The 24915-nt window shown below is 42.2% G+C and overlaps 1 protein-coding gene across 1 annotated transcript; it reads right to left on the reverse strand.

Moving 5' to 3' along the window:
• Nucleotides 1–9704: 9704 nt before the first annotated feature.
• On the reverse strand, nt 9705–11393 carry LOC117542017 (zinc finger MYM-type protein 1-like). Its single transcript, XM_034209445.1, has 2 exons — nt 10990–11393; nt 9705–10855 (listed from the first exon to the last, which is right to left on the reverse strand). The coding sequence occupies exon 2, from the start codon at nt 10851–10853 to the stop codon at nt 10035–10037; it is 819 nt and encodes a 272-aa protein (XP_034065336.1). The 5' UTR covers nt 10854–10855; nt 10990–11393; the 3' UTR covers nt 9705–10034.
• Between the last annotated feature and the right edge of the window lie 13522 nt (nt 11394–24915).

Here is a 24915-nt window from a genome sequence, read left to right on the forward strand (position 1 = left end):
TGAGGTTTTTCCGATCACAGATGTCCTGATTTCATGCTATAAATAAATACATTAATAAAACACAGAAAAAGCCTCAAAGTGGGGTTTCTCTCTCTTACTGCATTGATGAAAAAAAACTTTTATTAGCCACTATTGTCCAAGAGGGGGCAGTATACCATTAAGGGTATTGAGTCACTTATTAGCATGTATGCACACAGGACACATTAAGAGTCTGCTCCTCCCATACATCTTCTGAAACAGTTTCGACATTACTGTTTATATGATATATTTTCATGCACAGTCACTTGCAATAGACAGGAATACTAATGTTCATAACCAAAATTACCTTTATAGATTCATTTCATGTTTGTTTTTGTCTTGCAAGGTGTGCCTGTGTTATCTTTTGATGTTGAAAAAGACCTTAAGTGTATTTTCTAAATCCTGTGGTGTAATGTTCTTTGAAGAGGCTTCTGAATCCTCCAGACTGACTATATTACAGTTTTTCTCGATTGCTAACACACTAGAATTATACATAAAGCACAATTATTTTAACTGACACTCAAAGAGCAAAACATCGGCTCAAATCTCCAAAACTCTAAACACGTTTTCAGCTTTTCACACAATTTGCAAATCAACATGGCACTTTTTGCAAACCACTGCACACGTTTCTCCATGTAAGACACAGGAATCTGACATGAAGTCACGTGTGAGCACATACATAACACTGCTATTCAAAATGCCTCACACATGGACCAATGGTCAAGAAACACGTTCCACCTGACCAAACACCTGATAGCATAATTGTTGGCTCATCAATCAGGATGTTAGCAGCACTATAAAAAGACCATAGGTGAGTACTTTCTTACAGCAACAATGGAAGCCAACATGGAAGCAAGAGGAAGAGCAAGAGGAAGAGGAAGAGCTGGGGTGAGAGTGAGAGGAGGAGGAAGAGGTGGGTGGGAGTGAGAGGAGGAAGAATGAGAGGTAGAGCTGGAGGGAGAGGACGCTCAGAGGGTTCAGCCTAATCTAAGCCGATGTACTGTTGTCTCTGTAATCCGGACACTTAGACTTGAAAACAGGTTAGTCACCAGTTTGTAGCTCTGCATAGTTCATGATATATCAGTGCTTATATCTGTTGTGTGAAACGTATTTGCTTCATTACTGTAATTGAATTGTTAGCATGTTGCAGACTATAACTGTACAACAATCCTGCACAATGTACTGTGGTACACTTACTTTTATGCAACACAGACACTGACCGATCACTATATCGTTGTTGTTTATCTGAAGGACTGAGAAACAAGGAGGTGCAGGTGGAAGGCTAAGGATTTCCAATGAGGCACAGGAAGCATCAGTTACAAACTGGGTTTTGGCAAACAATGCATCACACTTAGAGAGATCCGAAGCATAGTAGCTATGTGCTGAGATGCATATTGCACAATGTTATCTTTGAATAAAATGTGATTTCTTTCAACAACTCATTTGTATTTCTTCTTTTACTGTATTTCTGTAAACTGTTATGGAAATCTAAAAACCTCAATACTGTAGAGTACAAGTCAGAGTGATCAAAAACAAATAAATGGTGAATCAGACAGAGTTGTCTTTCTGGTGATTTTATTTGAAGCTTCAAATAACATGGTACATAAAATATAGGAAAGGCACAGGTCCCACAGAGTGTATGAATAGTCTGCGCGAGTGTACGCAGTTCAATATAGTAGCAAGGCTTATATACAAGAAATGGTGAGAAGGTAAGAAATCTGTCTTCACACGGTCACATTGTTATTAGACACATGTCCTTGAGCTGTATTCTCAGGAAAGGCAAGTTCTCGTGTGACTATGTGTGAGTCTCACCATAATAGCAGCTGTGGCCTTGAAGTAGAGTAGATAGAGGCAAGCAGCACATCTAACCAAATGAGAAGCATTTGGTTACTTTGAACATATAAGGATATAATAAAAATGTCCACTACATTCTCCCCTTTTGATCATACTTGATCAATAAAAAAACAAATGACAGGATAGACTGATATAACACATCAATGAATACACTCCATCACTGGTTTAAGTAAACACATCACAAATATATCATAGAAAACTGGCTGTTTTTGTGGAGGACAGACTCCAATATAATGTAAGTATAAGAGGAGAGTACACTCGATTCACATGATTATATTGATTATATTGTAGTGTCGGAATCAGACTCTTCTGATTCTAGCTGGTCTATCTGACTGTGGCGCAAAGGATTGTCTTGTAATGGAATAGCAGTATACTGAACGAAAGCTAAGGATACCAGGCTGGAAAAGCCTTTCTTCAGTATTGGGATAATCAAACAGGTACAACTGATTAATAGGCCGAAAATGATCGCCAGGGGTGTAACTATCCTAGCCAGCCATCCTTGCCACCCCCCCGATGTAAGCCAGGACCACCAGTCCCAGCCGCCTGCGTTGGATATGTCATCCGCTTTCATGTCGGCTAACAAGTTGTTAAGATGCAGCACGGTGTCAGTGATGTTCTTGGTGGCGTCGGGAATGTAAGTGCAACAGGAGTCACCGATCACATGACTCAGGCCACCCTTTGAGGCGAACAAAAGGTCAAGAGCAAATTGGTGCTGCATGAGCATATTCCTAGAGGCTATTATGAATGGGGGCAATGCCTGGAAGCCTTGCGTCGTCTCGTAAGTGAGGTTCTCTAGTCGAACATGTAAGGTATCTATGTTATGGGCATTGTTTACTGTACCCCACCATGGGAACAGGCCGCCAAAGAATTTAGCTCCAGCGGACGTCAGATCTCTTTTTACCTTGTGGTGGTCGGGGTGTTGGAATTCTGGGTAATGATGTGTCGTGTACATTAAGGACGTGAGGACAGTGACTGCTGGATTCAAATCCACTAGAGTGCATGTACCTATCCAGAGGGGAGCCAGCATCTGATAGAGCTTGTCGCCGCACAACCAAACGTAATCTTGTGGCGAGCTAAACCCAGCATCACTGGGCCAGGCCAGTTGGAGGGAAATATGGTTAACATCAGGGAATGCTACGTTAGAAAGGATTCTTCCAGGGACACTGAATATGCAATACGAGATATTGTAAACACCGTAACTGCACTGTGCTATCTTCCCCATCCCTTAGAGTAATGTTACCAATCCCTGTCTTGACCAGCCCCTCTGCCCATGTGGTTCGCCCTGCTCTCCCCATGTACCTCTTAGATACCTCGATTTTGGCTGACATGCTGTGTGCTGACCATGGATACATAAAATATAGGACTAGTCCTAACACAACTATCATGGCAAGTATGCAGAGGAACCATTTTATGATTGTCCAGGCTCTCCGGTAGTATTGCTCACGGTTGCGTTGTCGTTTTCCTAGGCGAGCCGTCATCACGAGGTGGGAATGCTCCATGGGGTGTGTGTGTGTATTCCCTCGGTTGATTTTGTGACACGGACAGTCAGACTCCGCACACCGGTAACACAAACGAGGAACCAGAGGCATATGGAACCGCTCAGCTGGCACTCGCTCGTGACACCTTGTGTGTAGTGTGTTTTGGTGTATGTAGTGCAAGTGTGGTGCTGGTGGTGACTAGGACACGTCACTTGTTGTCGTCTTCCGTTGGTGACTAGGACACGTCACTTGTTGTCGTCTTCCGTTGGTGACTAGGACACGTCACTTGTTGTCTTCTGCTTCTACCGTTTCTCCTTTCCTGTGACTACGACCTTGCAGTGGCTGGCGTGGACCCACATAGCTCTCTCTCGGCGACCTTGACCGCTGTCTGGTTGACCAGAAGCAGGTAGGGGCCAACGATTGGATTTCCAGCTCTTTCTCCGGAAATCCTTGACCAGCACGAAGTCGCCGGGTTGGAGATGGTGAAGTGGACCAGTGGCAGTCGCTAAAGTGGATGACAGGTTAACACAATAGGACAACATAGCATCCTCACACAAAGTTGTGGAGGGAAGAGGACATCCTGGAGCCTTGAGTCCAATCTGTGGAGGAGCCGCAAAAAGGATTTCAAATGGCTGAGTTGGCTCCGTGTTCGTTCCCACATCCGCATGTACATCAGCACAATGGACAGAGCTTGTGTCCATGACAGACCTGTGTCTGCACAGCATTTTGCTAGTTTGTTTTTGATTGTGCCGTTCTCTCTTTCCACCCCACCCCCACTCTGTGGATGATAAGCACAATGCTTTCTGATGTCTATGCCCATGTATTCTCCTATCTGCGTAATGGCCTCATTAGCAAAATGTGAACCGTTGTCGCTAGAAATTTTGTCTGGTAGTCCCCATCTAGTAATGATTTCCCTCAGTAGTGCCTTTGCCACAGCATTTGCTGTCTGTGCTTTTACTTGGAAAGCTTCAACCCATTTGGACCACATGTCAACCACCACCAGACAGTGCTTCTCAAATGGCCTGGTGGGAGGTGGATGTGCTCCGGGTCCTGTAACCTTTACTGGTCTACCAGAATTTTCATAATGCAAATTAGGCATGCTTCTTCTAACATCCCCCCTTTTGACACATGGTCTAACCCATGTGTCAACTTAGCAAAATGAGGGAAGAAATGTCTTGGGAGACATGGATTGGAGTTTGGACCCACCCAGATGCTGGAGGTTGGGTCAAAAGCAGCCCCAGCAGCCTTCCACTGAGCCTTCTCAACTGGTGTAGCTAGCTGCTGCATGGAAGTCAGTGATGACATTTTGTCAGTGAAGGAGGAGACAGGGATTTTAACAAATGATTGTGCGTGAGGTGCGAGAGGAATCAGAGCAGCTGCCTTTGCGGCTGAGTCAGCAGCTAAATTAGCGGACCCAATTTCTTAGGGAAACTGGGTCTGTACTGCTTGCAGAAATTGTCTACACTTCCAAATAGCCACAAAATCGTGCACTACCCCAAAAGGATAGCGTGAGTCAGTGTAAATAGTCACGGTTTTGCCTTCTGCAAACGTGCAGGCTTCAGTTAGTGCGATGAGCTCTGCTGCTTGTGCTGAGAGGTGACATGGGATTGGTCCGGAACGGAGTACAGCAGAATCTGAAACAACAGGAAAAACCCCACCCGATTAGTGCCCCCTTGGTCGCGAGAGGCAGACCCATCAACATACAAAATGAGGTCAGCGTTGGTCAGAGGAACGTCTTTTAAGTCCGGTCTAGGTGTGTACACCATGAGAAGTTCGTCACCGTCTTCAGGCAAAGGCATAAGAGGGTTCTTACACCTTTTCCAAAATCAAATTCAAGCACTTTTCAAGCATTTTCAAGGTGCACTTTTCAAGCTTTTCAAGCATCTTACAGCTGTTGTAAATTACATATTTATATGCACATACTCAAATGATTATTTCCCTACCTCACATTAACTCAGATGTTCTTTATGCTATAAACAACCAAATGTGTGTTTCGTGATAGCATTCTACACGAGGATGAAAAATTAAAGAAAAGAAAACTAAGTTTGATATTAATATCAAAATGAGTGATCTGTACATCTAAAAACCCAATTCAGGCGACCTTTCACCTCCACTTAATTAAATGCACTGAGTTAATTGATTTAGATAAAGTCCCCAAAATCCCCCCATAATTTGCAAAAATTAATTTATAAGTTGTGTTGACGTAATAATGTTGGTAATTACATCAACTTAATATTGTGTCTCATTTGAACTCTGATTTCTGCGTTAATTGACTTCAACCTAAATTCAAGTTGAGGTATTGTAATGCAATTGGCTTGATAACTTAATTGTTCTACACCTTGAGTTAAGGATTTCAAGTCCACTCCCACTTAAGATGCCTGGACAAGTTCCCACAGTTAAGACAAATATAAATATACAAAGGACATTTTAAGGTGAGTGTCATCTTTTGTCATTCAAATACAACTTGAAATTCAAACTCTCCTGATTGAAACATCATGTGTTGAAATAAACAACTGCAGTTCAAAAATAAAAAGTGAATTGCCTAATATTTTTGTTGTGGAATCAATTAATTTCTTTCTTTAAAGGCAAAAACATGAATAAGCTAAGAGAAAAACCCTATTGAATACAATATTATTTGGAGCAACTTAATTTACAAATGGCTGTCAACTTAAAAACATCTGTCCATGTTCAACATGTGGTAATTAAGTATACACAATTTAAGATTACATTTAAATCCTACGGTAAAACAAGTTGGAACTTTTGGAGTAATCAACTTAAAAACTTGTGTTTATGCTACCAATTATTAAGTAAGTAGTAATTGAAAACACCTGATTGTAGAGGAAAAGCCTTCTCCCCTAACTCAAATAACTTTGTTGCTTTAACAAAATTTCCTTAGAAGTTGTCTTAACTCAATAACCATCGATGCAACCTATTGCCTTGATTTTCTTTAAAGGCCAAGGCATTTGTTTTTAGAGTGTACGTAGACTGGGCCTCCCATATAACCTGGCTGAGACGATATAAAAACAATCAGCCAAATAACTTCTCAAAACATAATTGATTACTATTTTTGAGGTACTTTTAGGTTGGCAGTGAACATAAGTGTACATGGTGTACTTTTCCTCCACTACATGTATTTAATACCTTTAGTTACTTCACAGATGTGGATGAATGATGTGAAATATAATCAAGTGATATAATCAGATTTTAGTTCCACCTGGAGTAAATCCACAAGCTACCCTGCAGTATACAAAGTCATTAAAACTAGCTGCACCTTTACCAGCTTTGAGAACACTTTCATGATCAATCATTATAAAACATATCATATATATTATTCTGAAATGGACCAATCTGCACAATGAATACTTTTACTGTCGCTACTTTCACTATATTTTGATGAGAATACTTTTCTACTTTTACTTGAGGAACATTTTGAATGCAGGACTTTTACTGTAATAGAGTATTCTTACACTCTGGTACTTCTACTTTTACTCAAGTACAAGATCTGAGTACCTATAATTTCACTAAAAGATCTGAGTACTTATTCCACCTCTGGTAGTGTATTAGTCTGAATTGTAGCTACAAAATCACGCAGAGCTGCATAAAAATAGCCTCACAATGGTAACAAGTGGAAAATAATATTTACCAATGTGTACAATGATTTGTAGGTAATGTTGACTACTCAAGACACCTGACTTATACAAAGGAAGACTGTGTTCATTCTACAATTACATGGGATTAAAGCAACATGTAGTTTTACTTGTATAATACTTCCATTTTGTATAAAAGACAGTTTGTTTTCATCTGTTTTCGAATAAACAAAGTATTGGCTTTCAGAATATTAAACTTGTTTCGGCAAATTCAGATGATAAATACAACTTTGAAGCTTGTAACGGCATAATTACAAGCAGAGAACGGACTAATGTAACATCACAGCAAGCATAACAACAGCCGTGTGTTATGAACACATACGCCAAAATGACATCATCTGTCGCTTAGTGACAGGTTTTGGCAGAGCAGCCAATGATGCAATATGCTTATCTGAAAGCGTTTTCCCCTCTCCTGAAATGACATGACCCAAAAATGTAACTGTTCTTTGTACATATTGGAGTTTAGACAAACTAGCCTTCTGGCCTTCGGCTGCGAGGTATTTTAACAAGGAAATGGTATCAGCTCCACACTGTTCTGCTGTGGGTGCGCAAATCATGAGGTCATCAAACTAGCCTTGTATGAGAGCGGTGCCTTTAGAAACTTGGAGAGAGGCCAACCTTGTACACAATGCCTGGTTGTACACAGTAGCCTTGACACAAACGTGTGAATGTGTAAGGTTTACCCTTATATTCAAATGTGAACAAAATTGACTGTCTTTGTGTACAGGAACACTGAAAAATGCATTTGAGAGATCTTAGGACAGTAAAAAATGTTGCAGACACTGGAACTTGGGAAATAATCAGATAAGGATTTGGTACGAGCTCGTAAATCCTGGACAAATCTCCACTCGTCAGGAGGTTTTGTCTCTAATCTTTTTGACAGGAAAACACTGGAGTGCGTACTGGAATCGTTACACGGAATAATGACCCCTTGTTTAAACAGAGAGGTAAACACTGAGTCCATCAACATGGACATTAAACCTACGTCATATCTGTGAGCTGCACAGAGTGAGCATGGCCCATCTGAAAGCGCGGCAGGAAGCTCAGAGATATGAGAATTACCTCATCATCCTCAACCAACAGCAATGTGCGCAGAACGGCTACGTTCGTGCACATTTTCATTTGATACACGTCACGTGACACATGTACATATTCTGTGTGTGTAGGTGCACTGGCGGCACATATCAGACCCGGGCCGGGGGGCGGGGCCACATGACCGGGCCCTTTAAACCCAATAAAGCTTGACAAAAATATCGGGAGTCCGGGGTGGTAATCTGACGCTCGTGCGTAAAAAGTCGCTCAGTCAGTAAGATTACAATTTAAAACAATGTTTGAAAGAAAAGTAACTAAAGAAAAAGGAGTAATATTTAAAGGGATAGTGGAAATCTGCGAATTTTGGGTTTAACTTATGTATTTTTATTAAAAAGAAGCATATTAAACAATTTTTTTTTATTTCATCCGCCTAGTTTCATTTTATTTTCAATTTTACTGCGCCCTCTCAATGAAACGAAATACTTCGGGAATCGTCGGGAATCTTCGGGTGATGACGAGAGCTCAGGAAGACGGGCACAAACAATAGCGGACATTCAATAGCATTTGCATGTGAATAGCCGACCTTTATTATGGTGAATAGATGTGTTTTGTATGGCTGTAGTGCGACAGAAAAATTCTACGTGACACAACGACATTGGATTAACCTTGAGATGCGTTTTTATTCCGTTGAACACAACTTTTGATCACAAATCAAAAAAGGTAAGACGTAATTATTGTAATATTTTTGGAACCGGATGTTGTTTACTTTCTCTTTTCTGGCTGATAGCTCCAGGAATTCGAGGTCTTACAGTGATGACATTACATGTGTGGAATCTGTGGAGTCTCAGCTTTAAATCACATATCTTGTTTGTGCAGTTAAGATAGTAATAAGGGCATTTCTACCGTGTGTTGTGTGTAAAAAAGCGTTAGCATTAGTTAGCATTGTTTCGCTCAATGCTAATTCAAAGGCTTGGTATTACTCTTGTGTTTTTTCTAGCTAACAATTGTTCTTATTGTCAGTTAGCGGAGTTTCTTACCTTTAAAAGGGTATGAAACATTAATAGTTTCATAAATGTTAAGAAGCCCTGAGACATGTGAGAGAAAAAAAACGGTGGGAGGGGTCCACTGGGGGGACCTTCGGCCTTAACTGGTTAACAATGATTAATATTTGTAAAGGCTACAGGTGATCTTAAGATGCGTGAGCTATGCTTAGGGACCTACCAGTCAAGATTATTTGTGGTAGGGGTGCATCATCTGGCGCCTGGTCCTGGTCATCCTCGCCATTGCCCATGCCGTGAACCATCACCTCGGGCTCGGGCTCGAACAAATAAGGACGTAATGGTCCATCTTCTGGCTCAATATTGTCACCATCGTCGCTTACTGAACCGGATTCAGATTCAGTTCCTAAAACGACATTTTCGTAGGAAAGCCGAGAGGATGTTTCTGACTCGCTATCATCACTGGATACCTCGTACAATCCTTCTTCTTTGTCTGGTATATTTGCCCTTCCACGTTCATTCTGCATAGACGCCATGGTTTGTTATCGTATCGTCTTCCTGAGTTTTCGTCACTTCCGGTTAGGCTGAGAAACATTTCGTTTCTAAAAAACTTCGGGGAAGCTGCAATAAAGTGCTTCTAACATGCGTAAGGCAATTATTATATTTTTGTAATCAGGTGTGATTGTTTTGGTACGTAATTATGCTTGTATATAAGTTAAAACGAAACTATTTGAGGTTCCATTTCCACTATCCCTTTAAGATTTCGTTTTTACAAAGGGTATAGAAACGAAATATATAACAGAGATAATAATGATATAACATGACATAAAGTCCAACAAACCACAAGGACAATGAAAACATAGCCTAATAAAATGACTACATTTCTGACACACCATTCACCATGGACAGCCACCATGAGAGCAGAGCAGTGTAAAATTGGCACGGCGGCCCATACATTCACGTACAAGTAGGCTACTGTACAAATTAAATTTGAAGTGTACTCACCACTACTTGAAGGGTACTCGGCGAGCCTTGCGCTCCGCGAACTTGTCCACAATACGCTGTATGTCCAATTTCTTGGCTCGGTCACTTTCGATGGACAGCAAGAACAGTCCACTCAGTCTCTCCTGTCCCATCGTGCTCCTCAAATAGTTTTTGATGAGTTTTAATTTGGAGAAAGAGCGCTCGGCGGTTGCCACGGTGACAGGAAGAGTCAGAAATAAGATGAAGGCTGTGCAAACCTCACTGAATGTAGATGTTACTGCTGGGTTGTAAACAATGAGCATTTTTACCAGATCCGCGACAGATTTTAGTTTTTGTATTTGGTCCCTGAAACAGGTTCTGAAAGAAAGCAGCTGGCCAGGGAAGCTGGCGGCGATGTCCCGACTGTAGTGCTCTCTAAGTCGCTGAGCAGCTTGGTGTAAATCCTCATCCTTTGCTTGCAGTAGTGTGTTGGGGTGAATTGCCTCAAACATGTTCACAGTTTCATTTAAACTGGTGAATCTTTGGGACAGTTGCTGGATGATTATATCGAGACATGCATTGAAAACGGTCACCCGAAAGTTGCTCTCTGCGTCAGTGAGGCGGCTGTCTTCAGAAAGTTCATCAAAGTGTCTCTTAACTTTCCTGGCCCTGGTTGTTTCAAACTGTGTTTGACTTCCCCATTTAGTAGCCAGGGCAAGAGTGTCCGGTACTTCTTCACCTTGCGGCGCAGCCAGTAAGGAGCCAGAGGGGGAGGGGTGTGGCTGGTCAAGCGTCAGGCCTGGCTCTCCTCTAGACGAGCAGCTAGCAGCTAGCAGCTGCTGAGTCGTCCCTATTATCATCATCACTACAGCCGAGAGACAGAAAAGGAAATAAGCTAGGCGGCCGAGCTACACGAAGTAACAACAACCATATGATATCAACATTTACCACAAACTCACATTTTCTTGTTGACAGTGTGTGGCCGTGATTGTAGCCTACCTGTAAATCTGGCTAACCCCCACTAACGTTGTTGGCGGGCTGGGGCTCGGGGATGAAACACGGCTGGCGAAAAAAATATCCATCGAGCTTGGACAATTTGGCTTTTCCTTGGTCCTCCTTTTTTATCTTTTTCTTTGCATTTTGTAGCTCCACTTTTGTGTTTATAACTGCTCATGCTTAGGCAGTGCTCTGTTGAATGACAAGTGATTGATGATGACGTTGACGTTCATTTACGTATGGTGTTGATGGACGGCTGTTGATGACGATTTTACCCAAAATACATTTGGAGACAATAGAAGGGATTCACTTGCCATTTTTCATGTTTTAATGTTAAATGTGAGTGTGAAAATAGCAGAACAAGTTCAACTCATATTATAGGCTACAATGCTTTATACCTAATATGACCACGAACGTCAGTGCACTCAGTGGCGCGAGGCAGCAGGGCCCGCCCGAATATCTCGGGGGCGGAGCCTGCTGCCTCGGCGACGGGCCCCCATTGGGTCCCGATCGTCCAGGGCCCGGGGAGCCCTGCCCCTACAGCCCCCCCTGAAGCCCCGCCCCTGTGTAGGTGTCCAATCAGTGACTGACTCCAAATCTTTAACGATTAGACCCAAATCCCTCTATCTCTCAGTGGGGCCCCTGGCTAGTGAAATGTGTGGACCACCCCTGGGATTTGACACAGTTTGTGTTGTGTGGGTGTGAGTGCAACAGGAACCAGCTGCGCAGCAAACTCCAAGCATAGTTTTAAGTATGAGCTCATCATTCACACATTCTAACAGAAAACTCTCATCATAGCATTTACACGGATCATCAACAACGTTAGTACAATGCAAAAAGAAGCTTCCATGAACACCGCAGGTGGAAAACACGTTGATCAGTCAAACCGCAACAACACCTGAGAATCAGGATATGTCAGCAGCCATTTGATACACATTCACACAGTTCTTTATCATCAAATGCCAGTTTTTGAACCATCGTAGGAGATGGCTGCCGGACTTTAAGACCCTCATTTGTGGAAAAATAAGGTCTAAGCCGAACCGGAGAATCAGATCTCTGCCCAGTATTTATAGGGCAGACAGATAATAAAAGAAAACTGTTTTCTTTTTTTTACTGATGTGGGAAATGGATGACTGTCTTCACCGTTATCTTTACTCTGAAGTGATACAAAAACTTCTCCTTTACAGTTACCCCAGCCGCTCCTATTGAGTGCATAAGCTACCACTACATTTGCAATCAGGCAAATCTGCCCTTTTTACCACAGAATGTGTAACCCCAGAATCAACCAAAAAAAGGGAACATCAACACCCATGTCAGCCAAAGTCAGTGTGGGACATTTCTCAAATGCTGTTTCACTGTCATATTTCAAATATGTACCCTCTTTACCCATAGACATGTCTTCTACATTTTCCAATTACTCAATAGCATGATGTGTTTGTGTGTGTGTCACTTCCCTGGTTAGATGCTGCAGGCTGAATTTCCGTCTCGCTCGATCGGGCCCCTTCCTCCCCATCTGGTGTATGTCAGTCTGATTGTGAATGATGACCCCGTCCTTGCTGTCCCCCTCTACCTCCACCGCCAGTGTTCTGTGAGCAGTCCCATAATCCAATGTTCAACACTGCCACACTTGAAACATCTTTCTCAAATGAAGGTCTTGCTTCTCGTCTTCTGCCTCGGAAAACCTCTTCTGCCTCTCCCTCGGTATTGTGACCGGCCAGCATTCTGCGTAGCTTGCGCTGTGTCTGTGAGTCCGTTGAGAAAGGCATTACTGAGGTGTGTTGCCCAAACACCTGCTTGGGCTTGGGTTTGTTTATCCCGCTGTTGTCCCCATCTACTTGGGGCTGATGGGGGTGGCGAGCTTGGAGTTGACGGACTGCATGGCTGGGACTTGTAGTGGCGGTGGAGGTGGTTGAGGTGGGCCAGCTGGATTGCCAGGGTTGTATCCCGGGGGAGGGAAAGGATACCCAGTCGAGGAGAGGTCATTCAGGCCTGCAATGGAAGGATACAGAGATGTCTGGGGTTTACATGGTTTTGGAAATAATTTATTTTCCTTCTTTTTCATTTCATCTTCACACTCTTGTAATTTATCTCTTAGGTTTTTGATTTTTAATTTACTCAAAGAACCTCCCTTAGGAAATCCGAACATTTCCGTCCATATATTTAATTTAGACAGACTGTCCTCACCATATTTTACTCTCATGACATCCACAATCGGACCCTCAGGGGGGGGGGAGTACAAACCCCCTACCTTGCTTTGCTCCCATGACAAAGTCTCTAAATGTTACCAAACCACCCCTGACAAAACAAGGGGTGTTTAAACACCTTTCTTTTTTTTCATCCGTCGATGATGTGATATTTGTTTCTCAGTACAAATCACGCAAAAACTGATCGTAAACCCAGTCTACGACGGGATAAACCCTACTTTCGAGCAGTCCCTCTCATAAATGTCATGGAGTTTAATTACGTTTAACTTTAAACAATTTAGACACTGCACTTCTCACCCAGTATTGAAAAGCCTTTTTAAGTCCGTTGGATCTCGTGAAGTCAATCAGTTCCACCCCCGGCGCTGGTCCTCTCGTCCCATACGGTTTCTGTCGGGGTAGAGGAGGATCCGTGGATCCTGGAGCGCGCCACCACCAGCGTCCGTAGGTGTCCCCAATCGAACTTGCAGAGACCCTGCTCGCAGCGCCAATTGTTATGGAAATCTAAAAACCTCAATACTGTAGAGTACAAGTCAGAGTGATCAAAAACAAATAAATGGTGAATCAGACAGAGTTGTCTTTCTGGTGATTTTATTTGAAGCTTCAAATAACATGGTACATAAAATATAGGAAAGGCACAGGTCCCACAGAGTGTATGAATAGTCTGCGCGAGTGTGCGCAGTTCAATATAGTAGCAAGGCTTATATACAAGAAATGGTGAGAAGGTAAGAAATCTGTCTTCACACGGTCACATTGTTATTAGACACATGTCCTTGAGCTGTATTCTCAGGAAAGGCAAGTTCTCGTGTGACTATGTGTGAGTCTCAACATAATAGCAGCTGTGGCCTTGAAGTAGAGTAGATAGAGGCAAACAGCACATCTAACCAAATGAGAAGCATTTGGTTACTTTGAACATATAAGGATATAATAAAAATTTCCACTACAAAACTCAAGCAATTTTTCTCTGCAGAAACCTCTATGTAAAGAGCACAGCCCATAACAGATGAAAGTGCTTTTGATGATGCTCAGCAGTGTGCAGTTGGGTGGTCAAACCATCCAGTATTATGAATGAAGTGTGTTATATTAGGTGCTAAAGTTTGCATTTGGTAAGTGTTTATGTAGTTTTGAGTGCAGTTCTTCAATTAGCAGGAGAAATGAGGAGTTTTGCACTTTGGGTGTGTGGTTTTGTGAATTGTGTTTAGTGTTCTGAGAAACTGAGCAATTTAAAAAAAAACGTGTGTTAGCAATCGAGAAAAACTGTAATACACACACCATCGTTAATCACATTGATTTTCATATCCAAACACCTTTTAAGTCTCTCAGTCAACCCTTCCCTGTGTTCCTTTCTCGTTTTGGATTTGTGAATCATGTGTTTACTCTTTGGATGTCTTGCAGATTCTGTGATTGCAGCCCAGCGTGTGTGTGAACAAGAAAACAAGTGTGCGATGGGGTCATCGTTCAGTCCTTCTGACTGAATCCCTGTGAAAACACTGCAGCCGCCTCTACCAACACAGCTGCTACCGGTGGGACGACACCAGCTTCATTTCCGAAGCCGCACGCACGCTGCATGAGATATCAGGGAGGGGTGCAGGTATGCAAGGACACGCTTGGCAAGGAGGCATATTTATCTCAGAGGGCGAATCTCATCGTTATTCGTTTTCTTTCCTAGACCTGAGACTCTGAACCTTCTCTATGTGTGTATACTCCGACACGTATAATATCAGAGGCCCTCCAGTGATTAAAGAAAACACACCTATAATTTCAATCATGATGTGCTGTGCCCTTTTGAAATGTCGCCATCAAAACGTCTGTCGAGTGCTGTGAAACAGAGGCAAGGGCAGCTGCTCACAGCAATTGTCTGTTTGTGGTTTGTCATGTGTTCCCTTTTTGATTGTCACCGCATGTGTCTGTGAGGGCGTTTTGTTTCTGTCAGTGTATGTGTCAGTGAAGCTCCAGCTGTTATATAACGTTGTAGCAGAAGTGATAGGAAGGAGAGTTTTTCCGTTCTTGACAGTAACATTTGGTGTTGCAGTGGTATGAGAGCAGTGGGGAAACTCTTGCTGTTAATTGGTCTGTGAAGGTTTTTTACTGCAGATTCAGCCCACTCTCCATGTCCCTCTTCTTCCTCTGCATTTTCACACCACAGGTAATAAAGGGGTTTTCGTTGACAGCATTAGTTCTTCTATGTCCGTGTCCCTAATCCATACATGTATTCAGCCTATGCGACAAAATATTCAGCACAATTTGCTCTTACCATACAAGAAATCAGTGTATTTCGACATGTTTGAATTGGTTCACCTCTAAATGATGCAATACATGCGCTGACAGATGTCAAACAACCCAACTGAGATTTGAATAGGGCACCTTCCATATAAACATTCAGCCTAAAGTGCTTCAAATAGCAATAGAACAACAAATTACACAATTACACATACAGTATAACAAGTCAATTAAACAAACACGAGAATGCTAAGAAGCTTTAGAAAGAGGCTGCCAGTTTAAGTGATAATCACGGTGGGAAATGCACTGATTTCTCTTTTTCTGTCTGAGAGTTGGTTGAGACGGTGATAGCTCTCTCTCTAATGTCTGTATGGTAAATATTAATAAGAGCAAGAATGTGGTTATCTAAGCAGTGCATAAAGACTGGAAACAGCCAGCTGTTTGGACCTCTGTCCAAAGTAATAAACAAGTATCCTGTTTAATTTGTGTAGAAACGATAGGTTGTGGTTTCATGAAAGTTAGGTGCTGCACTTCTTTGAATCTTGGTGTCACTTTGAGGTTGCCATGCAGATTTTGTTATCGTTGGGCAAAGCAATAATAGCTTGACAAGATATTGTTATGAATCAAAAGCTCAAATTATTCTTTATGTAATTGGCAGTCAAACATATAGTTTTTGTGATAGTTCTGACTATTTGGACAGTTTCCCACAATGAATGATGAGGACAAATTGGAATTGGCCTACTATTAGTAAGATTGACAGAGTGCTGAGTTCACCAGTTATACTCATAATGTACTGATATTACTATGGAGTTTGTAGTCAGCTACTGTATTACTGGTTGTAAAAACCCATCCAATGAAAACAGTTGGGCTACATTGAATGAAGATTAGGCTTGTTAGTGGCTTTGACTGGGCCACTATGTGTAATATGTTCTGGCATCACCGTGCTTACAGTCGTTATGCTAACAGTTAACACGTTTCTGGTTCCATCTCTTAGAAAGAAAATAAGCCTATATGTTGGGCAAGTCCTTTTTGAAAAGAACGTTTAAATGTTTTCTAAGATGGTCTCACCTCCATCTGCAATTTGTTTTAATGTGCTGCAGCTGTGAGTCGCTCCTCCACCTTTTTGAGCACTGCACTGTGGGATAGACGTGCCCATAAACTGCACACTCGAAAGAGAAGTGCATTTATAAAAGACACTGATATATTTAATGTACACACACACACACACACACACACACACACACACACACACACACACACACACACACACACACACACACACACACACACACACACACACACACACACACACACACACACACACACACACACACACACACACACACACACACACACACACACACACACACACACACACTCTTCTTCTTCACTTTGAAGAAGGCTGCTCAGATGATCCAAACAAACACTATTTGCATCAAACACTGATGAAACAGAGACTGGTTTATGTAAACGGCTTGTAATCCTGAAAGAGAGTGCCTGGATTGGCATTAAAAAGCATTTGCTGGGAATCCAATAGTGTTTCTGTTCCCTTATTTCAGATTGAATAATATTTGGAGCTGCTATGTGTTCTTTAGTAAAGCTTCCCCTTACCCTGGAAGTACAGTTTGTTTTAACTTATTGGCCTGATTTATTACAGCAATGGAGGTGCAGGCAGAAAACACCACCTAGTTTTAAATCACTTCACACTGTTGAGCATTAAGCCATTAACTGTTTCTCTTTTACCGCCAAAGAAAGGACAGGTGCTCCATCACATAAAGCAGGGGCTGCGGCAAAACACTGGACAGCATGAATGGGGGTATAAGGACTTTATCTGGAGCTTGCTGACCCAGAGCAAGTCTTCAATGTTCAACTGTCTGTTTCTTTTCAATCAGAGACATGTAATCTAGTTGTTTGAATTTGAGCATCTAGGTACTCAATCCTACATGTTGCTTAAAGAAACACCAACTGAAGAGATGTCTGATTTTCAAAGAGGGTGAAGAGAATGAATGACTTTATAGGCTCTGTTTTTGATGGACTTGTGGACTTGCATCAAGTGTATCTAAATAATGAGTCTCCACACTCATGATGGAGATTGTAAAGATTTGATTTGTTTCCGCAATAAAACAAAACAGCAGAAAAATACAACAACAAGACATAAAAAACAGCTTGTGCAGATGAAAGAACCCCCTGGGCCTACAGGAGAAATCATACCTCAATGAATATCACAAGCAAACACAAAAGTCATAAAATCAACAAAGGTTGAAGCGTGCTCCTTCCTCTGTAGGCTGGTTAGATAGTGGAGGGGAGCGAGTTGTCACTTCATGGTGGCAACTGCTGGTGGTGCGGTGTTATGGAGTAGCTCGGAGGGTTAAAGACTGCTGGCGGTAACGACACCTCAGCAGGCCTGTGTGGCTACCCGCGCTCGCCACTGATGACTTTTTTTCCCCAGGCAGTGATAACATCCCCGGGCTCCTGTTAGCACGTGCAACCCATCAACTCCTGAAATCAAGCTGCTCCTGTAATGAGGAAAACCATAATGGCAAATCCTGCTCTGAGCATCCTCTGGTTGTGATGGCTGCACCAGAGGGCACGTGCGCAGAGAGCGGGCTGCTTCAGCTGGCGAGCAGCCGCTCCTCATTATATCTAGATGTGAGTGTGCGAGGGGAGAACAACGCACAGGGTGTGGAGTCACATTAATCATACTGTCACATATGTACAGGTCTACTCCAGAGACACAGTTCATGGCCTCGCATGCTGATGCTCTGAGGATGACAACAACTCCTTTCCTTACTTACTCGACACAGTGGCATTTAAACACCTATCCTAGGACAGTGGTACCCTATCATTTTCTACTTTCTGGCAGTTACCTTTTTGATGATTTTCGTGGGTGTGTGCTGTAATGGTAGTCCTCTTTTGCAGCTCCCGCTCCGCGGTGCTTCCCTGCACCTGATCTCTGTGTGGGAGGAATCCTGATATGTGTCCTCAGTGAGCCATTGCTGGTGCCCGCTGTGATTCTTATACTGCAACGCTAACATATCACTGCTGTGTATTCATTTCCACCCATACTGCACACAGTGCTCAGGGGGAAAATGCAATGATTTGCATGGATATAGCTTTGAGAAAACACTGCAATGAAAGTCCCTCCCGCCCACATTGGAAAGCAAACTTTGATTAGGGGTGGGAGGGAAAAAGCTCCAGGCATGGCAGGGGCAGGAGGCCGCAGTGGTGCAGCATTTATGATTGGACCCGATGCTTGTTGAACAAATAGATGAGGTCAAATTCTTTGGGAGGTGCTCGCTTCTGCTGTCCCCAAAGGTTGTCTCCCCCATGGTGGTGATCTGACTGACTGAATCAGTTTTTATTAAGCATCTAAATCATTCTTATTTCATTAAAGATGAGCAGTGGAGCCGCTGAGTTTCAGACAACACACTAAATTGCTTCAGCTGTATCCTGAGGTAGAATGATTTGTGGGCGTGTTGCATGAAGAAGCTGAACTGGATAATTCGGAGGATGATGTGGCAAGTGATGAACAGATGATTTCTTTTTCAGGCTCCCTGCCTCTGAGGGGATTCAATAATGATCTTTTATTGATTGACGCTGGACATTTTAACTGGTGCACGATAATTATCGGCCCGATATTAGGAATTATGACGCCATCCCGATAAACCCGATAACAGTATTAATTGCCCCGATAATATACAATATATTTTTTGGGTAAAAAAAAAGAAAAAGATACTGCGGTGTGGGTGGATTGGGATGAGGGGCGCTTGTTTTTCACTCGGCTCCTCCCGTTTTGCCAGAACTGTGGTATTAGTGGTTTAAAGGAAGAGGGGAGTTTTTCACAAATCCAGCGCTCCCTAACTCATGCCTGGCTGCGACGTAAATGGTGTGCGGCCGTGAAGCCAGGACAGTAAACAAACATGTCGTCGGTAGTATGGGACTATTTCAAAGATTCAGAGTTAGATAGTTCGCTTGCTATTTGTATTAACAAATGCAATGCAGAAGTTCCACGAGGAGGGAAAAAGGCAACGAGCTATACTACTTCCAACCTGATTAGTCACCTGAAACATCGCCATCGCTACGATGGTGTGTTAAAAGCGTACGAAGACGCCTGCGCTGCTAAACTAGCGGCGAATCCAAAGCCAGCTGCAAAGGCACCGGGGCTTTTACCTATCGATGAGGCTTTTGAAAAAGGCAAGAAGTTTGCCAGAGACGACCCCAGGGCTAAAACGATCTCTAACTTCATCATAGAAATGATGGCGCTTGACGAGAGTCAAAACTGTTCTTGGCTTTGTTTTGTTCATAGTAGTAATGCTCATGTCATTTGCTCACTACTAGTCTTTTTTTTACCACCAGATGTGCAAAAACTACAGGTACATTTAATATATATATATATATTATATTATTATCGGTATCGGTCTTGAGAAGCAGGAAGTTATCGGTATCGGTTTCAAAAAACCAATATCGTGCATCCCTAATTTTAACTAGTGGTGCCTCAAAAGTAGAAGTCTGCTAGGACCTGCCTGTTTTCTGTTGCTTTTGTTTTTCTCGCTGACATTTTACATTTTTTAGCCTTTGAAGATTTTCAGACCTTTCTTTTTTTCACTAAACCCTCAGGCCCGTCTGTTTCGCTCAAGCTTTATACTGGAAAAATAACAGGTCTCATTTAAATGTATACTATTTTCCAGGAGAAAATGTGTCTCTTTCTGTTTTTGTAGTCTTTTGACGGTAGGCCTACATAATCATATTTTTGGGGGACTGTCTACTTCCTTCCCAATTGAACTTTATAACTCATGGAGTCTGATCTTCGTTGCCAAAAGCATATACTTGGGAGGGATTTCATACTTGTAAATCAATTTCATATTGAAGAGTAGACTTGACCTCACTGAAGCTGCTGAAAATAACCTGCAATTTTAAAGGTCTATCGACCAATTTTACGTGTCAAATTCAATTTACTGTGGAATAGTCAACATTATCGCCAGACAAGAATGTTAATACTGGATGTTTGTGCAAAGCCCGGTATTATAGTCAACAACAATGTTCTTTTTTGTTTTGTCAACCTTATTCAATTCTGGCTTGTTACTATATTTATCATACAACGTTTGGGAAATGAAGGACAGGGATTTGAACATAATTCAGGAGGTGTAGACTTCAACTGGGAGTTGAACAGCTGTATAATGTCGTATATGGCTCTGGACGAACCCTGGAGAAAGTTAATTGGCACGACATTACGGTTACTTCATCTTCTGCTTGAGACTACAAACTTTTAACTGAAATCCTGAATCACAAAGTAGGCGGACATTGGCCATAGGTCAACCAGACAGGGTGGATGCACCTTGGGAGGTTTTCTGTGTTTGTTACCAATGTTATTGAATCCCTTTTTATAAATGTTCTCTCACTGAAGTCTACAAACGATATGAGAGAGCAGTACAAAACACTAATCAAGAATTACTTTTTACATTTCACAACCATTTTTCACATTTCCTGGTTTCACATTTCCATCTTTTGTTACATACAAGAAAACAAACAGAATCCCACCATCCTCACAAGAACTGAACAATTGGTCACAGCATTGTATCGCTAACACATCCTGATACATTTCACATGATAAAGAGCAACAAATAAAAATAATAATAATGAATTAAAACACACAAAAAATAAAAATAAAGATAAAATACAAATACAAAATAAATAAAGAAGAGAATAACTAGGGACATATAGACTTAGTCAGGGGGTAGGACTTTCATTGAATTAAAATATGATATAAAGGGCTGCCATTTCCCATAATCAAGAATGACTTGACTATTGTATTTTAGATATAGAACGATGCAATGCAATTACAGTGTTTCTATTGTAATTCAAAGGTGTCGTTATCCCAACATAACAAAGAGTACATCGGCCCACAAACTATTATTTCATGCAAAAAAAATCTAAGTTCACTGCCTCTATTGGTTTGCATTGTATAGGCTACCGATGGGATCAGCCAACAATCACAACTGACACGGCAATCAGTCATTTTGTGAACAACAGGAAAATGAGAGTGCCTGTTAAAAGTTTTGGTTTAGTCTTGAGGGTAACGGTAACACAATAAGCATACTTTTGATTTATTTTCTCTGACAATCAGAAGCTGCAAAGATCAGTCAGTCAGAATCATGAGGTGTGGTTTCAAAGCACCCAGCAGGCAGCTTCGAGTGTGCTACATGTGTTTACTTTAGACGTAACGTAGCAGAATGAGTCCCAGAAAACTCAACTCAAGCTTTAATTTACAAGTGACCACAGGTATGGCAGATGCAAGTCAGCCCTGAATCTGCACAAAAAAACATCTGCAGCAGCATGATGAGACAGAAACAAAGACAAACTGTTGTGTCTCGGCAGATTTGTTATTATTTCTCTGTTTAGTTTATATTGTCAAGTCCGCGTCTGCTAACCCTTTTTTGTTGTCTGCCATTTCCTGTTTTACTTTGTCATTTCCTTTCTCATTTCAGGTAGTTCGACTCCTACCTTGTCACTATGCTCACTGACCTGATTAGCTGCCCCACCCTTATTGTTTGCACCTGTAGAGTCCCTTGTATGTGTATATATTCTGTGTGTTCCCTGTGCCCAGTGCCAGATCGTTTTTCGAACCTTGTGATACTAGTCTGCCAGTTTGTTTTCTAAGCTATTGTGAATTTCAGTAGTTTTTTGGAGTCCTAACTCTGCTTATGTGACTGTATTGCCTTGCTTATCACCGCAAGTAAAAACCTTTTTTTTTAATCATCTTTTGTCTGGAGTCGTGCATTTGGGTCCTATCATTTTTTGTGTGCTCCAGTCGTAACATTACGATCTGGCCAACAAATGGACTCAGCCGACTCTCAAACCCTGAGAGCAGCGCTCGGCTCTCAGGCTCAACGCCTGCAGCAACAGGAGGAGGACATGAAGGCCTTAAACTAGTGATGGCGAGATGAAGCCTTATGAAGCTTTCCAGCCAATTGGTTCGCAAAAGGGTTCATCTCATGAGGCTTCATCATGGGCTTCATTTGAACACAAACCCCCTGTTGGTCAAAGTGTGTAAAACAGGCAGATTGGACATCTCAACAGTGTGCTGTATCTCATACCGAGTTCCCAATGAGTAAAGCCTTAGAATAACTCTAAACAATGAACATAAAATCATATCTTCATGTTAGCAATATTGTTTTTATTCCAGTTGAATGATTGTGATAGAAAAGGAGGCTGGTAAACATTGCAAAGAGGGATTTGCATTCCTTCGTAAACGTAACCATGTTGTAGCCTGAGAAAGGCTAAACCATATCAAAGAATACATTTATTAACTACATTATCTAATTTAGCTGTAGCTTTTATAAACAACAAAAAAAACGTATTGACCAGTTGTTGAACCAGGGACCCTGCGGTCATGAGTCAACTGCTTTCCAGCTGAGCCACAGCACACACACTAAATCTCACTGAAAACACTGGAGCATATTTATTCCTGTATTTATTCATGTTTTTATTCCTACATTTATTTATGCTTGTATCTATTTATACTTATGACATGTTCCGACCTCTATATAAGTGAGGGTCTGAGCTCTCTTAATTCCATCGTGTCACCGGGCCCAGGTACAGGAGGGGTAATATGGTTCTTATTATACATCCATGGGTATGAGCCTTGTATGGCAGTTTGACACTGAAGCTTCGAACGGAGCTTCAACCCTGGACTTCCTATTCCATAGAAGCAGTGCTTCGAAGCTTGCTTCAAATCACGTGACATATGACGTCAGAAGCAGCAACTGCTTCAAATCACGTGACATGTGACGTCCGAACCAGCAACTGCTTCATTTCCTGAATGAATCATTTGACTGGTTCGCGGTCCATTCACGCTATTCAATGCACTGCCTCGTCTCGAATCTGACAGGTGACAGGTTGTAACAGTTTCGAATTTGAGCGAACTTTATGACTGCTCTAAACAATGCGCAATGTGTGGGTTGTCGTAGTTTGCGTTGTTGCTGTTGAGTTGTTGTTGGTATTGCATTTGAATTGTAGTATCATTATAGAGCAAGCCAGGAAGAAAGACAGGTCGTTCTGGCTCGGGAAACACTTCGAAATGTGGAGAGGTTGTGAACAAAAAGACAATCATCAGTCATATAAAAACAGTTCAATATTTTAAGGAATAGATAGCCCAGTGGGTAGAGCCGGCGGCCCGAATGAGGCGATGTCCTCTGCGCAGCTGGTTCAAAGCCCGGAATGGATGTACTTTTAATCATTGCTTTTCAACTTTAATAACTGATAAAAGGCCCTCTCCTCCCAAAAAAATGTCCAGCACTCTCTAGTCTCTTCTCAATAACCCAATACACACAATTATCAATCTTTAATGCAAATAGAACATGATATTCAGTCTTATGACGCGTTTCCACTGCAGCGGGTAGCCCCGTTTAAGCGTCCTTAACCGTCCTCAAGCGGCCAGGCCGGTTTTTGGTGGCGTTTCCATATAGCCTAGTACCGGCCAGCGGGTACTTTTTCCCTCTTTTTCCGGCCTCATAAAATCGTGGTTCCCTCAGACCAGAGCCAGGGCTGAACTAGTGACGTCAACACTCTCGACTGCTGATTGGTCAGAGAGAATCGTCACAAGATTGCGCGCGAGTTCATCCCTAGCGTCGCATCATTCATCTAGAAGCAAGCTTGCAGCATTTTTATACACAGCATTTTGTAAACGGAGGAGCTACAAAAATGGCTACTTCTAAGAAAAGCACACCGTGGTCGACCGAGGAGGTGACGACGTTCCTTCATCTCATTGGGGATGATAAAATCCAGCGGGAGCTCGACGGAACAACGAGAAATGTGAACAAAAACAAAGCTGATCGCCCCGCCTACACTGCGTTGCTAGCCCAGGTCCTAAACTGTAATGGAAATGCGCCACGGCCTGGGCCGGCCAGCGAGGCAGCCCGAGGCCAGAGCGAGGACGCTTAGGGACGCTTAAACGGGGCTACCCCGCTGCAGTGGAAACGCGCCATTAGTGAACCGATTTGCTGGAAGCAGAAAGTGCTTCAGATCGGTTAAACCACAACGCTCATATTACCCATGGATATATAATAAGAACCATATTATCCCTCCTGTACACTACCCGGGCCTGGTGACACGATGGAATTAAGAGAGCTCAGATTCTCTTATATAGAGGTCGGAACATGTTTTAAGTATAAATAAATAAAAGCATAAATAAAAGTAGGAATAAAAACATCAATGAATGAATAAATACAGGAATAAATAGCGTGCAGTGTTTTCAGATGAATTCAGTTTGTGTGCTGTGGCTCAGCTGGAAAGCAGTTGACTCATGACCGCAGGGTCCCTGGTTCAACGACTGGTCAATACGTGTCTTTTTTGTTTGTTTATAAAAGCTACAGCTAAATGAGAGGCTTTTCAATCACAATCATTAAAGTTGAATAAAAACAATATTGTTAACAGGAAAATATGATGTAATGTTCGTTGTTTAGAGTTATTCTAAGGCTTTACTCATTGGGAACTCGGTATGAGATAGAGC

Source organism: Gymnodraco acuticeps, unplaced genomic scaffold, assembly GCF_902827175.1.
Source record: "Gymnodraco acuticeps unplaced genomic scaffold, fGymAcu1.1, whole genome shotgun sequence".
NCBI classification, from domain to species: domain Eukaryota; kingdom Metazoa; phylum Chordata; class Actinopteri; order Perciformes; family Bathydraconidae; genus Gymnodraco; species Gymnodraco acuticeps.

Coding starts and splice junctions, on each gene's coding strand:
- LOC117542017 (XM_034209445.1), bottom strand. CDS start 10,853: ATGATGATAATAGGGACGACTCAGCAGCTGCTAGCTGCTAGCTGCTCG.